The 16,970-nt window shown below is 49.3% G+C and overlaps 1 protein-coding gene across 3 annotated transcripts in view; it reads right to left on the reverse strand.

The window, feature by feature from the left end:
* Positions 1-16,970, reverse strand: part of LOC119453582 (cytochrome P450 3A31) — a 234,461-nt gene that overhangs the window by 135,618 nt on the left and 81,873 nt on the right. The window contains exon 14 of one of the 3 annotated variants that reach the window (XM_049668267.1): positions 3,540-3,797. The exons of the other annotated variants lie outside the window; for them this stretch is intronic. Coding sequence (XP_049524224.1) covers positions 3,720-3,797 — 78 coding nt within the window. The 3' untranslated portion in view covers positions 3,540-3,719. Of the gene's footprint in view, positions 1-3,539; positions 3,798-16,970 lie in introns of those variants that run through there. 3 annotated transcript variants of the gene reach the window in all.

Consider the following 16,970-nt stretch of genomic DNA (forward strand, 5'->3'; position numbering starts at 1 on the left):
GCTCGCACGAAACATCAAGAAACAGCAGTGCATCGACACACGCCACTACAACCTCCGCCATCGCCAAGTTGAGTATACCAACCAGGAGATCAGGTTCTGGTCTAGACTCCTGTCCGCTGCAAAGGCCTATCCGAGAAACTTCTCAGCCGGTACTTCGGACCTTAGAAAGTGCTGCGGCGAGTGAGTGACGTCAACTACGAGGTTCTTCCTGACGGCATCCAACCAACACAATGTCGAAAGACACTACCCGAGATTGTGCACGCGGTGTGGCGGAAACCATACCCCACTCCATAACCGCCATAGTTTGTGGACCATGTCCTTCTTTTTGTTTTATTTATTTTAGTCGTGGACAATACTTGCCTCAGTAACATTGCCATGCGTTCTATGACTGCACGTCAGCAAGCGTGTGTGTGTGCATGTGTCTTCCACGCGTGTACTTCCACGTTTTACCTGTAATGTGTGTGCTGCTTTTAGCATCGAGTCGGTGCTCTTCTGAGGAGGGAGAATAATTCCACACCTTGCAACATGCGCCACATAATTAGAAAGACGAAGACGCGCACTAGCCTACGCGCCATGCTCCGGCACCTGCTTTGATGAACGCCAACGAAGAAGCAGACGAAGACATTCCTTTTCACGCGCGGGTGCTTGAGTTTTGAGTTTGACCAGCTGGCGGTCAGGGAGTCGGACTCAACGCTTCAGGTCTCCTGTTCTCCTAGAACGATATTTTCACCTGGCGCATTGTAGGCGACTGCGCGAAGCAGAACATTTAAGAACTTTAGCTGCACACGAATTTATTGAAAGCGTCTTACCCTCAAGAAAGAGCGCTAAATCATGTAAGTTCATTCTCCTACTTTGAAAAAAAATATTCACTTGGCTTAAAATGACGCGAATAGAGAAGCATCGTCGCCTTTATGAGCTTGCCCATTTGTAGTAAGTAGCCTTCTCTCCTCCTCTCTGGCATTGCGCAAGTGGCGGAAGGATGCCTCACGAGTTTTCAATCTTGTTTATGTGCAGAATGGCACGCAACAATGCTCTCGCGATTTCCATTTGCGGCGTTGTTCTGACGACACCAACGAAACAGGTCTTGACAAGCGACCGGTCTACGCAGCAAATGCAGTGGTTTCGTAATTTCCTCGCATGCATTCACTGATAGAGAGCTGTGCGGCGTCGGTTTCGTGAAAAAAGCAGGGAAGAGATTGATAGGACTGCGTCTGATACAGACATGCATAGGTTGCTATACCTTGTAGGTATAGAGGTTTTTAGGAAGAGAAAAAAAAAATGAAAATACGGACGATTTGTTGGGCTGATAAACACCGATAGAATACCTCAACAGCTCAAGTAGGCTAGGAGACTATTTATCTCCGCCTAGTTTCGATATGAATGCCAGTAAGATACCATCCTCATCATAGCCAATACCGTGCCGCCGCTGAGGCGCCACCAGTCCTTGAGAGTCTCGGCGGATATTACCAGCGTTTCTCGGTGTCGCTGCTCGAGCTTGCTGGGTTTTGCCACTGCCGTAATAAGATTTTCAGTGTTAACCCCAACTATTAGTTTGGGACAGTGCTGGGAGAATGATAATCGTACCTAAAAATAGCGGCAGTTTGTTTTACAGTAGAGCTATTAGGGATTAGAAGTGGTCGAGAACGTCGTGCGCATGTTTTCCTGGTGCCTTGGAGGAAATAAGTGATGCACGATGTTTATCAGGGGAGATGATGGAGAGTATGTCAGGGGTTATAAGCCGCCGAAGGTGGACGTGCGTAGGTTAGTACTGGCTAAATAAAAGGGACATGCTCTCATTGTTACTCTGTGTGGACGGTTATAATCAACCAGCAAAATGTTTGCGCGGTGTCCTGGGCGGACAAAATGTGCCAGCACCTTTTCATTTCGGGAACGTGCATGGGGCCTGTTGAGGATCACGTGTAAGGAAAGTTTGAAATATGATTTATTCTGGACTTTGTAGGTACTTATTCAATACTGGTTTGGTCAGGCTTAGTTTCCTGATTTGAAGCACGTGCTTCGTTTCCCCGGTGTCTCTACAACTAAACGTGGTACCGCGATTCAGTCTGTGGAAATGGAGCGATTCAGTCTGTGGAAATGTTCTGGTTGAATATGGCCAAAGTTTAGGAGCAAACTGTACTTCGGGCCAACACCACCTTCTCTATTCAAATGCATATTCATAAATGGGCTAATGAGTTCATGAACAATCACACCAAGTAATGACGCAGACAAAGAAAGTCTTTGTTTTGTTAGTCTCCCTTTGAGTCTATTTTTCAAAGCTATTCATATTTGCCCTTAAGGGCCCCTGATGGGGCATTACATAAGAGGGGGTGTAACAAATGGTACCCACGGGTCTCAAAAATAAAACACAATTATACAGAATGCAAAAACAGGTAAACACAGTAACCACTTGAAAAAGAAAAAGCGGATAAAAAGGGCTTACTACTGGCGCTGTGAACAACACTGGTGTAATTATAACTGTTTAAATTTTATAGAATTTGTTTCATTGACGTTAGCGTCAGGAAGTACATTCCAATCCGATATGGCAGTCGGCAGAAATCATCTATTGAAAGCGTTAGTTGAACCATGAATGTGTTGAACACTGTGACAATTAAACAGGCGTCGTGATGATCTCATGGGCGGCAGAATTAGGCTCTGACGTAAATGAGGTGTATTATAATATAGCTTATGAAAAAGGCACATACTTGCTATCTTACGACGGGATGCCAGGGGGGTTAGATCAATCGAAGCATTAATGTTACTAACGCTCAACCGAGAATCATATTTGGATGTTATAAAAGGAGCAGCTCGATTTTGTATTGCCTCTAACGCCTGGATTATGTACTCTTGATGGGGGTTCCAGATAGGGGATGCGTATTCATGTTTGGTACGCATTAAAATTTTGTATGCGACGAGTCTAACCATGGCCGAAGCATACGTAAGTGATCGTCTGATGAAACCTACTGATTTAGAAACTCTTGCGTAAAGCCACGTGACGTGTTTTGACCAACTTAGATTACTTGTTATTTCTGTGCCTAGATACCAATAAGATTCTACTTGTGATAGCGCAGTAGTGTTTAACGTGTTTGAGAAGTGTAGGTTAGATCTCTTACGAGACACGTGCATGAACTTACATTTTGATACATTTAACTGCATGAGCCAGGTCAAACAGCAATTTTGGATTAAGGTTAAATCCTCCTGCAGCGTTCACTTATCGTTAATAGTAGACATACGTCGGTAAAGAACGCAATCATCCGCAAACAGACGAATAGATGATGAAATTTCAGCAGGAAGGTCATTGATAAATATTAGGAACAGACGCGGGCCAAGAAGCGAGCCCTGAGGGACTCCGGAGATTTTAGCTAACTAAATTCAATTGATTCACTATGACTTCCAGCTGCATTCCTTTTATGAATGGTTTCTTCAAATTTCAGCACATTTGTTTTAAAATATATAGCTCTTTGTTACTCATTGTACAATGATGAGTAGTAATGAAATGGAATGTCCATGAGTAAAAACATACAATTAAAGGCACGGAAGAAACTAGAAACGCTTTATTGGCAAGTGTTGCAGTATGGAGGCCCAGAATAGAAGTCAGGCGATTGAGTTCATACATGTGGTGAGCTATGAGTGTATCTCGCTGTTAAAGCAGAAACAAACAATTATAATGTTGTCAGTCCATGTAGTGTATTAGCCCTGTTCTTCTAAGTCTTTCCTGAGCTTCAAAGCTTCTGAAGTTTGATGAATATACCTTCCTTGGGATAACCCACCAAATTTGTAACATAATAGTTCGGTGGCTTCTGAAACAAGAGAAAATGAAAAGAAAAGAGAATCGTATGAGAATTTTCCAAGCCCGGAAATTGTTTCAAGCCTGAAGATTCGGAAACACTGAGATTAACTCGTTTCATTTTGTGTGCTAATCTGTCCTAAAAAACAGTTACACTTTGGTCACAGTAGGCTTCGTAGCACGTCCTTCCAGTGCGTAGTGAATTGGTGCTAGGATTCTGTTCCTAAGATTATATTTATGCGTGCCGTGACCACTAATGTGAGCCAAAGTTAACGTTGAGCGTGAACCACCGAAAAAGAAATCACTAATAATTATTGTAGCTATTAGTGATTCAAATTCTAAAGCATGCCAGCGATGGTTGCATTTATGTATTTGTTTTATAGCTGATGATGCCATCCACATTTGCACGGAAAGTGCTTGAGTGGTACTCTGCCATACGGTAGCCGGCATTTTGAGCACCACCTAATAATGCATATACAAGTATATTCAGTACAGCATGTGAGAATAATTACATAGGAAGAGAAACATTGCTGTTATCACCTATTTTGCGAAAGTGTCTGATGGTCTAACAAATATAGGATATTGTTTCGGCGTACAAGTGGTCTACAGTGCACCAACTGCACTTGGCAACACGGTTCACAAAAAGCTTCACAAGATGCTTTAGAACCCGTGAAATTAAGATTTACCCACTAACCACCAAGCGTTGAAAAAAAAAAAACTTTAGTGTGCAAGTGGCGTCTTATACCAAAAACCGACGGGATTTCGGCGGTTATGAGCCAGGCCGATGTTTAAATATAAAACTACGAGATGGTAAGAACAATTTAGGTGCACATTATAGTTCGCATTCAGCTGGACACTGCAGGCCATTTTTATTGTTTGTCATTGTTCGACAAAACAAATCGTTTTGTACCGACGCAAAGATAATTAGGCATGACAAATAATGGAAGCGTTCTGCATGCAGAAAGCTGGGGACACATGCAATGGAATAGCTTCAGTGACTGTGCCCCGGAGATAGATGTGCTATCTAGATGTTTGAGGAGCAATGTTTGAGTTATATGGTCCTTGACGCCTTGAGCAACTTTGACGCCTCCGCTGTTTGTAATTGTTGTTTCCCTTTTGTTTAAGTGCTTTTTTCTTCAAATTTTCACCCATATGAAGAGGCTTTTGTTGGGCTGCACGACTATACTGCTAGCGTTTGAATACTTCTTTGCTTGAACAATGGGGGAACAGGGAAATCGACAGTGCACTGACCACCCAAGCGTAATGTGAAAATTCATGTGCCGTTTTCTATTCATGTGACTGCGTATCTACCTGCTCTGGCTAAACGAGCCTGATGATTCAGACGATGTGTGTGGCAGTAAGACTGTGGCTGGCGTCAACTTGCCGTAAAATGACTTGCTTTGCAGGTTATACCGCACGTTGCATTATCGTCGCCATCAGCATGTTTGAGTTCACTGCAGGAGAAAGGCCTGTTACATCTCTCTAGATCATGGAATATTTTCGAAGTGAAAAACATTGCTACTCTGTATTTGACTGTCTTAGTTTCATTTACGGTTTTTCTACGCCGTGTGTATGCAGTGTTGTTTATTTTTTTTCATGTAGTTTACATCAGTGTTCTAATGGTTATTTAATAAAATGTTCTGTACTCGCCATCGATGTGTTTGGCAGATGTGATATATTCGATGGTGGCTGATGTATTCTGGCTGGATATCTTCACTAATAGTACCGCGGTTGCGTTTTCTTGTTGGTATTGTTGTTTGTTATTTATATTGTTTGTAATAAGATTGATGCACTCAATTTAAATGCCCCCCCCCTTATGTAATGAAGCATAAAAAGAACTCCCGATCGCGCATTGTGTGTGTCGAGCCTACCTTGCGAATGTTTTTATCTCGTCTTTCAACGTCACCTTCAGGCGCCACACAGTACATATAATTTTTCATGTGCACGTCTCTTTTATGATTGACTGTGCCAGACATAAATAAAAAAATGTATTTTCTGCATCGTTTCGTTTCTTGCGTCTACTACGCAAAATTGACACTGACAAGTTACGTTACATGGGTCTCCACAGCACTAATTAAACATTATTTTCACATCGCAGTTATTCTACACCAGCTTACTCCTGTCAGCAGACAGTTTTGTGGGCAAAAAGAAAAAATTGCGCGTAGATATCGTCAAATAATTGCAACGAACGCAAAGAGCGCAAGCAACGCAAATATAACTAACCGCCGTGCGCGAGTGGATGGCTACGATAAAGGAGCTGTGACGTGTAAACCAAAATACAACAGCGTAAAATAAAAACGACTTCCATACTCAGGTAGTCGCAAACCTTATATACCGAGCAACGAAGCGCTAAAAGAATGGTGCGTATTTAAAACTTACACACGACATATGAAATCTAATTCAATTAGGCAACTTAGGACATGTTCCAGGCGCCATACATTTACGTCTTCCACCCTCGATGAGTTAATGGCTATTGGTTATGAAGATGTGCAGATGCGTTACCGATAAAAAATATTCATCAAGGCAAAGCACTTGGAAGCGCACCGCGACTAACAACATTTATGAACGCAAGCGTAGCTGAGTCTGAGCTCGTGTGATTAAATATGGCGGCAGCAGCGGGGTTGTCTCCACCCTGAACGGTGGCGCTGGCATCGAGGCACCCTAAGGCGGGTCAAATTGGGACTTCGCCTGCTAATTCGTTTTAGTCGGGCCCCATTCGCAGAAAATCGGTGTCAACGGCGTCCAATAATACGATCGCGTTCCACTCTTTAGGGCGAAGCTTAAGCGTACTTGAAGATATATGCGTACTAATTAAAAAACAAGCACGGTACCACGCGCGCCCAAGCAAACTTGAACGCATCGCACTCTATGACCGCGGAAACTCGCTGTCAAAACGCTGGAGTGAGTAAGGCGGCGGCGGCAGCAGCGATCGAGTTGGCCTTTGTGCTGGCGCTTCCATCAACGCGAACTAAGTCGCGAAATCACAGCGCATCGCGGGCTCACTCCTCGCCGCAGCGGCTCGGGCGGACGCGCGCGTCGTATTACGCGCCCCCTGCCTACCTTCCCCCGGAGCCTTACGGCCCCAGCGGCCGCTCGGGCTGCCCCAAATAGAGCCCCCCCCCCCCCCCCCCGGCTCCCCTTCCCTATCTTTTCTCCGAAGCCTTGCGCGCGACTGGAAGACGTAGCGCTTCGTTCCTGCGTCCCTCCCTTGCGTGCAGGAGATTGAGCCGTGATCGTCGCCTCACTCTCGCACACTTTCACTCGCATATACAGCATACGGCGCGCGGCGACAATTTCACCGGCCTTTGAATTTATACGGTGGAACAACAAGACGACGGCAGAAGTGCGGCTGGAGTGTCCACATTGCTACAGACCAGTAGTTACGACGAGGAAGAGGCCAGTGCTGTGAAGACGACGACGACGATTCGAGGCCGGCGCGGGCTGTTGCTTTTTCGCGAAGCGCAAAGTATTCACTTGTAAATATACTTGTATATAGCTTGTCGTCTGCGTCTTCCCGCGTTAAATATTTTATGGAGGTGGACGTTCCCTGTCCTCGTCATGGGGCTTCGCAGTGGACGGCACGTCGAACCTGACATTATACCTCCCGGAGACGACTGAACGAATCAGCCGGTAGCGATACCTGCTGCCACTCCGACGACCTACATCGCACTCTCCGCTCCCTGTGATCCTGGCGTATTCTCGGGGAAAGATGTGGAAGACATCAAAGACTGGATCAGCCTGCATGAACGCGTCAGCACAAAAAACCGGTGTAACCCTACTACCATGCTCGCCAACGTAGAATTTTACCTTGGTGGCACACCTCGGTATGCTTAAAGACACACGAAGATGAGCTCACCAGTTGGGATACGCTCAAAGAAAAGCTGCGAGACACGTTCGGCAACCCTTACGGTCACCAATTTAACGCGAAGAATGCGTTATCCAGCTGCGTGCAGACGACAATAGCCTTATGTCGCGTACATCCAAGACGTCTTGGCTTTGTGCCACAAATTTGATGCACACACGACTGAGCAAGACAAGGTTTCTCGCATTCTCAAAGGTATCACCAATGAGTCCTTTGCTCGTCTTCAACAACGTGGCGGCAGCGGACGCAGTAATCAAAGAATGCCGCCACCTGGAGCTCGCAGAAAACCGAAAAATCGACCAACAGTTCGCCCGTCTATACCAAAGACCGCGGCGACATCTTCCTGTGTTGACGCTCCCCATACCAACATCACTGGCGATGTGACCCGGATTGTCCGGCGAGACGTTGAGGCTGCCTATCCGGCTGCCTTCGAATCCAGCTCATCCAACACACCTGCTATCACGGTTTCCCTTATTCGTCAAGAGTTCGCCAACATAGGTCTTCGCTCCATATGATCGGCCCATCGCCCTGACGCCCGCCCCGATTCTTACCCCGTCCTACATCTTTTTACCCACCACGTTTCCGCAACCCATCGGAATGGCGCACTGCAGACGAAAAGCCCATTTGTTTTCACCGCGCTGAATCGGACAATCGGACACATTTCTCGCCACTGTCTTAGTCGCTTAAATTCCTCGGCTCAGAACACATATAATGGCTACGTTCACCCAACCGGCCCGTCTCGTCCCTATGCCACACGCTGCTATAATGTCGCTACTGAGTCTCCTGCACCTAACCACCCCAATTCACAGTCGCCGTCGCCCCAACGCCGACAACCTCGCTCACCCCAGCCCCGTCACTCACATTCCCCGACTCCCTACGGCCGTTCCCCGCGGGAAAACTAGACGATGCAACGCCTCGAGGTGATGCTGCATTGCTCCCTACGCCGCCAAATCCTCCACTGACGCTGCACACTCATATTGTCGCGGTACAACGCGAACAGAAGACAGGGACACGTTCTTCAAGAACAGCACAGGACGACCTGTTCCAACAAAACAGAACAGACACCGTCTTCTTCCTCTAAGAATCCCACTGACCCACTAGACGGAGTCCGCTAATGCCCCCATCGTTGTCGTCGTCTGCCTGTAGAGCACGCGTGTCATTTGTCCCTCCCTAAAAGAGCATCACCCCGATGCTAGACCGGAAACGTCACTTGCGGAAGTGTCGTCCCTCGCATAGTCATTCGCTCACATACGGCTTCATGCGCACAACATGCACAAGTTCAGGGGGGTGCGGGCGGCGCCGCGTACAGTTGGGACTATCAGGGACGACCTCGTAGGTGACATTACTGAGTCGCCGCAATACTCGATATGGGCCGAAGTATCGCCTTAACAGCTTCTCGGAGAGGCCTCGTTTCCGTATGGGTGTCCAAACCCACACTAGGTCGCCGACTTCATAGGTTATGGTTCTACGGTGAGCATCATAGCGGCCTGCGTCGTAGTCTTGCTGCTGGCAGATCCGCAAGCGCGCGAGCTGCCGAGCCTCTTCGGCGCGTTGGGTAAACACATCGGCGTCCGTGTCAGTGTCGTCAAATTCGTGTGGAAGCATAGCATCCAACATCGTTCGTACATCCCGGCCGTGAACAAGGCTGAACGGAGTCATGCGCGTCGTCTCTTGTTTCGCGGTGTTGTATGCAAACGTGAATTAAGGAAGGATGTCATCCCAATTTTTATGTTCGACATCCACGTACATTGAAAGCATGTCTTCAATTGTTTTGTTGAGGCGCTCCGTCAATCCGTTGGTTTGTGGATGGTAGGCAGTTGACTTCCGATGAGCCGTTCCACTTAGCAGCAAGACGTGATCTAAAAGCGCAGCCGTGAAAGCGGTGCCTCGGTCGGTTATTACGACGCGTGGTGCACCGTGTCGCAACACAACATTCTCGATGAAAAATCGCGCCACCTCGGCTGCTGTGCCTCTCTGGATGGCCTTTGTTTCAGCGTAACGCGTCAGGTAGTCGGTTGCGACGAGGACAAAGCGATGTCCCGCAGTAGAAGTAGGAAGTGGACCCAAAATGTCCATTCCGATTTGATAAAATGGTGTTTGTGGAACCTGAACAGGTTGTAGGAGGTCGGCTGGTTCCGTCGGGGGCGACTTGCGCTTCTGGCAGTCGAGACATGTGCGAACGTGATGTTTCACGGCGGTGGTAAGTCTCGGCCAGTAGTAGCTTTGCCGCACTCTGCCCAATGTTCGCGTGTAGCCTAAGTGACCAGAAGTAACCTCGTTGTGACAGGCTTGAAGTACTTCCATACGAAGAGCTGCAGGAATGACGAGCAGATAGGGGGATCCGGTCGAAGAAAAGTTTCTTTTGTAAAGGACGTTGGCCCGTAAACAAAACGATGACAATCCTCTTGCGAAAACTCTAGGTGCTTTCGCAGATCTTCCTTCTAAGTAATTGATTAGACCAAGCAACTCAGGGTCGTCCCGTTGTTGTTGAGCGACGGCGGAGGTGTCCAGAACACAAAGAAATGCTGTTTCATCTTCTTCGAGTGAACAAGCCGACTCTATCGGCGATCGAGACAGGCAGTCAGCATCCGTATGTCGCTTCACCGACTTGTACGTGACTGTCATGTCAAATTCCTGCAGCCTTAGGCTCCAACGCGCCAATCGTCCAGAAGGATCTTTAAGGTTCGTCAACCAACACAGCGAATGGTGGTCGCTGACAACTTTGAATGGGCGGCCATACAAATATGGGCGAAATTTCATAACCGTCCATACCACGGCGAGGCATTCCTTCTCAGTTGTGGAATAATTTGCCTCTGTGCGTGAGAGCGTTCTGCTTGCGTAGGCAATCACTCTTTCCGTGTCCTCCAGCCGTTGCACAAGAACAGCTCCCAACCCAACATTGCTGGCATCAGTGTGGAGCAATGTAAGAGCGGTCTCATCAAAGTGGGCCAGCACTGGAGGTGTCTGGAGACGTTGCCGCAAGACGTTAAATGCACTTTGCTCTTCGTCGCCCCATACAAAAAAAAGCAACGTCGTCTCTCGTGAGGCGAGTTAACGGCGACGCAATGTGAGAAAAATCTGCAATAAACCCCCGGTAATAGGCGCAGAGACCGAGGAAGCGCCTGACAGCCTTTTTATCGGATGGTACGGGAAGCTGTGCGACGGCGGCAATTTTTTCAGGATCTGGGCGGACACCGGCGTGGCTGACGACGTGGCCAAGAAACTGTAGTTCCGGAAAAAATTATGGGGTTTTACGTGCCAAAACCAGTTCTGATTATGAGGCACGCCGTAGTGGGGGACTCCGGAAATTTGGACCACCTGGGGTTCTTTAACGTGCACCTAAATCTAAGTACACGGGTGTTTTCGCATTTCGATGGGGGCGAAATGCGAAAACACCCGTGTACTTAGATTTAGGTGCACGTTAAAGAACCCCAGGTGGTCCAAATTTCCGGAGTCCCCCACTACGGCGTGCCTCATAATCAGAACTGGTTTTGGCACGTAAAACCCCACAATTTTTTCCGCAAAGCCAAAGTGGCACTTCTCCGGCTTCAGGGTGAGGCCGGCGGATCGTATGGACTGCAAAACCGCTTCAAGCCGTGCAATCTGTTCGTCGAACGTTGCGGAGAACACGATGACGTCGTCGAGGTACACTAAGCAGGCTTTCCACTTCAGACCCGAAAGCACAGTATCCACGAGGCGTTGGAACGTAGCAGGGGCAGAGCACAAGCCGAAAGGCAAAACCTTAAATTCGTATAGGCCATCTGGCGTCACAAAAGCAGTTTTTTCACGGTCCCTCGGGTCTACCTCAATTTGCCAATATCCGCTCTTTAAGTCCATGGAAGAGAAGTAACGTGCGTGTCGAAGCCTGTCGAGGGAATCGTCGATACGGGGAAGCGGGTACACGTCTTTCTTCGTCACCTGATTTAGTTTTCGGTAGTCCACACAGAAACGCAAGCTGCCGTCTTTTTTCTTGACTAGAACTACAGGGGATGCCCAGGGACTCGTTGATGGTTGGATCACGTCGTCTTCAAGCATTTTCGTCACCTGTTGTTGTATGGCTTCACGTTCTCTGGGAGCCACACGATAAGGATTTTGGTGAATTGGTCTTGCCGTATCCTCTGTAATTATTCGGTGCTTTGTTAGAGGCGTCCGACCGACTGTTGAAGTCGACGCAAAGCAGTCGTTGAACTTGGCTAGTAGCGTACGAAGCCGTTCGCGTTCATGCTGCGGCAAAACAGTACTGACGTCAAGTGCAGGAGCTGGGTCTTGTGTAGGCGCTTCTTCGAGTAGTGAACAGCAGCCGCGAACATCCGCAACACCGTCAAAATAAGCCACAGCCGTGCCTTTTGGAAGGTGCCGTCGCTCTGTGCTAAAGTTTGTTAGCAATATATTCGTGCGCCCGTCGGTGACATTTACAATTCCTCGTGCGACAGAGATACCGTGAGTAAACAACAAAATGGTTATTTGGTCGGCAACTCCTTCGCAATGAAACGGTACGTCACATGCCACGGAAACAAGGATACATGACCGAGGTGGGATTACGACGTCGTCTTCTGTTAGACGAAAGGAGTTGTGTTGCGGCGATAAGCAATGAACTAAACCAGGGCTTTTATAAAACGTCACCATGCGGTCTGGGATGTTAATTACGGCTCCATATTCTCTTAGAAAATCCATTCCAATAATCTAATCTTTACAGCACACGGGAAGAACCATGAAAGCGGCCACGAACGACGGATCTCCAATGTTGAGCCTAGCAGTACATCTTCCAGTAGGCATCAGCAATTGTCCACCTGCCGTCCTTATGTGAGGTCCCGTCCATGGCGTCTGTACTTTCTTCAGGCGGAGGAAGAGTTCCCGACTCATTATAGAGAAGTCGGCACCAGTGTCGACTAACGCTGTCACCGGCGCTCACGATTTCTTCGGGGTCGGTGGTTATCGGCTTCTCGGCGTTCTGCAGCGGGAGAGTTGGGGGCTTTTTATGGTCTTGCGGCGGGCCTGCAACCTTACTGCCAGAGGTCGCCGCCTTTAGTTTCCCCGGCGGGGACTGGGTGACCTTCGTCTTTGAACGTCAGCAAAAGTGCGTCCAGCAGGCAGCTCGCGTGGAGGGGTTGGAGAGCGTGACCGACGGCCGAAATCAGTTCGATCATTGGGCGCAGATGCTTGATTCGGGTGCGCTATGGGAGGAAAAGCAGCGTCGTCGCGCCGTAGCATGGAGTCGTCATTTGCACGTCGAACATCAGACCACGGACGAAGAGGGCGAAATGATGAGTCGCGATGCCAGCAATGACGCGAAATATGGCCGGCACCCCCGCAGTTAAAACAGAGAGGGCGGTTATCGGCGGTGCGCCACGCGTCGGATCTCCGATATTGTGGCCGTCTCGTAGGGTCATTTTGCGGCGTGGTCCACGGCGCGGCGAATGACGGCTGGCGGTATGACTGCATCGGCATCACGGGTGCGCGCCTCAAAGCCTCCTGTTGTGGCGGCAACCAAGGAGCGGCTGTCGGAGGCTGGTGGTACGGCGGTGTGGCTGTAGCGGGTGGGGGACATCGGACGGCGGCGGCGTAACTCATGGGACGCTGTTGGTCTTGAAGATCGGCAGCCGGGAACGCCTGCCTGATTTCGTCGCGAACCACTTCGGCGATTGACGCGACGGGTCTATCCACTGTCGGTGTCATAATTCTGTGAAGTTCTTCTCTGACGACCTCTCTGATCATTTCCCGCAAGGAGCTCTGATACTGTGGAGTCAATGCGGCGGCATTGATTGCGGTGCTGTTGGACAGTCGATCGTACTGCCTGCACCGTTGATGAAGAGCGCGCTCAATAGCCGCAGCCTCTTTGATAAAATCAGCGACGGTGACTGGAGGATTTCGTACAAGCCCCGCACCTCCACCAGTGTCGCGGTACAACGCGAACAGAAGACAGGGAGACGTTCTTCAAGAACAGCACAGGACGACCTGTTCCAACAACACAGAACAGAGACACCGTCTTCTTCCTCTAAGAATCCCACTGACCCACTAGACGGAGTCCGCTAATGCCCCCATCGTTGTCGTCGTCTGCCTGTAGAGCACGCGTGTCAATATAAACATTCTTGAAGTGCAAGTCGACGGCATTCCTGTTTCTGCTCTTATTGACACTGAGGCGAATTTATCTGTCATAAGTGCTGACCTTGGTAACCGCCTGAAGAAAATAACAACAGCCGCCATGACGCCTGTTGTCCGTGTCGCCGACGGCGGAACAGCTCCCGTAATTGGCATGTGTACCACCCGAGTCTGCTTCGCAGATGGCTCCACTATCGTTCTCCTCACTGCCATCGCCCACTGTCCGTACGACATCATTCTTGGCCTCGACTTCTGCGCGCATTCTGCTCTCATTGCCTGTTGCGCCAGTGCTCTCCGCCTTGACCTGCCTGTTCTGGATCCCACTGAACCACCACCCAGCCGCCTCAGTGCCGTATACTTCGTGCGCTCGCCACCTTCGGCTCTTACTTACGTTAACTTGGTGTCATCACCACCAGTGCCCGACGATCACTACATCGCGAATGCCATGCAAGACGTTCTCCTTCCACACGGTATCTCAGTACCTGATACAGTTTTATCTATTACGACGTATAGCGTCTACCTACCAGTGGTAAATTTTGGCTCTACGACACAAACGCTGCTTCGCGGGATGTCTCGGACCCAGCTGTGGTCCTTCGGAAATCACTCAGTCGCATCTATTGTAGTAGACGACAGTTCAACTGAGCCTACCTTACCATCACATTCTGCACTTTGTACCTTCGCCGACTTGCAGAAAACGATTGCGCGCGACATGCCGTCCGAGCACGTTCCTGAGCTCTACCGCATTCTGTTCTCATACCGCGATATTTTTTACTTTTACGATCACCCTTCGACTCAAAATACAGTTGTAAGACATCACATAAATACCGGCGATGCCCATTGAATTCATTGTCGCCTGTATCGAGTTTCGCCGGTTGAGTGTCAAGTTATCCAGGCACAAGTTCGCGCAATGCTTGCCAACAACATTATCGAAATGTCGTGCGGTCCACGGGCGTTACAGGTTTTCCTGGTGAGAAAGAAAGGTGGCTCATGGCGATTTTGCGTGGATTATTGGCACCTAACCCAGTTACTAAAAAGGGCGTGTATCCCCTACCTCACATTGCTGATACCCTTGACTGCCTCCACGGTGCTCGCTATTTCTGTTCAATTGATATTCGCTCCGGCTACTGGCAGATTGCCGTGCACGATCTAGTCCGCGAGAGGACCGCCTTTGTAACACCCGGCGGTCTTTATCAATTGAAAGTGATGGCGTTCGATCTATGTAAGGCTCCCGCCACATTTGAGCGCATGATGGACTCCCTTCTGCACAGCTTCAAATGGTCGACATGCGCCTGCTACTTGAACGACCTAATGGTATCCTGTCCAACATTCGCTTCGCACCTCGAGCGCCTCTCAGCATTCCTGAACGTTTTTCTTCGAGCCGGTCTGCAACTCACCGCATCAAAGTGCCATGGTGGCCATCGTCAGATTACCCTGCTCAGACATCTCGTTGATGCGAACGGAGTGCAACCGGACCCATGCAAAATTATTTCTGTTACGCACTTCCCTGTTCCGACGTGTGTCAAGGATGTGCGCAGCTTCATCGGCCTTTGCTCGTGCATCCGCCAGTTTGTGAAACATTTCGCGGCCATAGCACACCCCACTCACCGAGCTTTTGAAGCAAGACGCCCCTTTGAATTGGGGCGAGAACGACGCCTCTGGTTGCTCGCATCTCATCGCCCTTCTCACTACGCCGCCAATGTTGGCTCATTTTGATCCTTCTGCACCTACAGAAGTCCGCGCCGATGCCAGCGGACACGGAATCGGCACAACACCAGCACGGCGACGACCGTGTCATCGCTTACACTCGGAGACACCTCTCCGCGTCCAAGCGCAACTATTCCATCACTGAGCGTGAGTGTCCGGCCCTAGTTTGGTTGCGAAGTTCCGTCCATACTTATACGGACGACCCTTTTCAGTCTTCACAGACCGTTGTGCACTTTGCTGGTTGTGCTCACTGAAATATCCTACAGGACGACTTGGTTGCTGGGCGTTCCGAAAGCACCCGTGTATTTAAATTTAGTTGCACGTTAAAGAACCCAAGGAGGTCGAAATTATTCCGGAGTCCCCCACTACTGGGTGTCTCATTATGAGATCGTGCTTTTGCACGTAAAACCCCATAATTTAATTTAACACCTACTAGAATATTCGTATTCGTTCATCTACAAATCTGGCCGTCTCCACAAGGACGTTCATTGTCTGTCTCGCTACCCGGTCGACGAGCCTTACGACGTCTACCCCGCCAACGGCATTTTCTCTGTGTCTGCCTTCGCTAACATAGCCGATGAGGAATACCGGGAACTATCTCTGCGAGCAGTCATCGGGCATCTGCATTTGTTACCTACCGACGCCTCTGCTCACCGCTATGTCCTCCAGGGTGGCATTCTCTACCGAAGGAAGGAACTGACTCCCTGGTGGGTCTGATCTTGTAGTCGGGCCAAACATCTACGGCGTACCATGCTCTTTGAGCTACACGATGCAACCACCGCAGACATCTTGGGATCTCTTAAACGTAGGACCGCGTCCACCGCCCCTTCTATTGACCCGGTCTCGCTCGCTCAGTCCGACGCAATGTTGGTGTCTGTAATTCCTGCCAGTCTCGGAAACCGCCTCAAATACTACCTGCTGGTCACATTCAGCCGATCACTGTCCCTGTGGAACCGTTCTTCCGTGCTGGCCGCTTTCCTTGGCCGCTTTCCCACGTCATCCTCTGGGAACAAATGGGTAGCCGTTGTAACTGATTACGCCACCCGCTACGCCGTCACACGGGCTCTACCGACCTGTTGCTCCACGGACGTCGCAGACTTTCTCTTGTATGACATTGTGTCATGGCGCCCCTCGACAGCAGCTTACTGATCGTGGTCGTAACTTTTTGTCCAAAGTTATCGCCGACATTGTGCGTTCCTGCTACACTACATATAAGCTGACCACCTCGTATCATGCTCAAACCGGTGGATTGACGGAACGTTTGAACCGTACCCTCACATATATGCTGTCCAAGTACGTTTCAAAGGACCACCATGGCTGAGACATTGCCCTCCCTTACTTCACATTTGCCTATAATTGTTCTGGGCACGACACCGCTGAATTGTCTCCATTTTATATATTGTACTGTCGCGAAACAACTTCGCCCTGGCCGACCATGCACGCCAGCTTGCCAGCACTCGACTGACGGCGTCGCAAGCTACTGAGCCGCGTCGGTACAATGCCAGCTACTGTGACGCACAG

This window comes from Dermacentor silvarum, chromosome 5, assembly GCF_013339745.2.
Source record: "Dermacentor silvarum isolate Dsil-2018 chromosome 5, BIME_Dsil_1.4, whole genome shotgun sequence".
NCBI lineage: Eukaryota > Metazoa > Arthropoda > Arachnida > Ixodida > Ixodidae > Dermacentor > Dermacentor silvarum.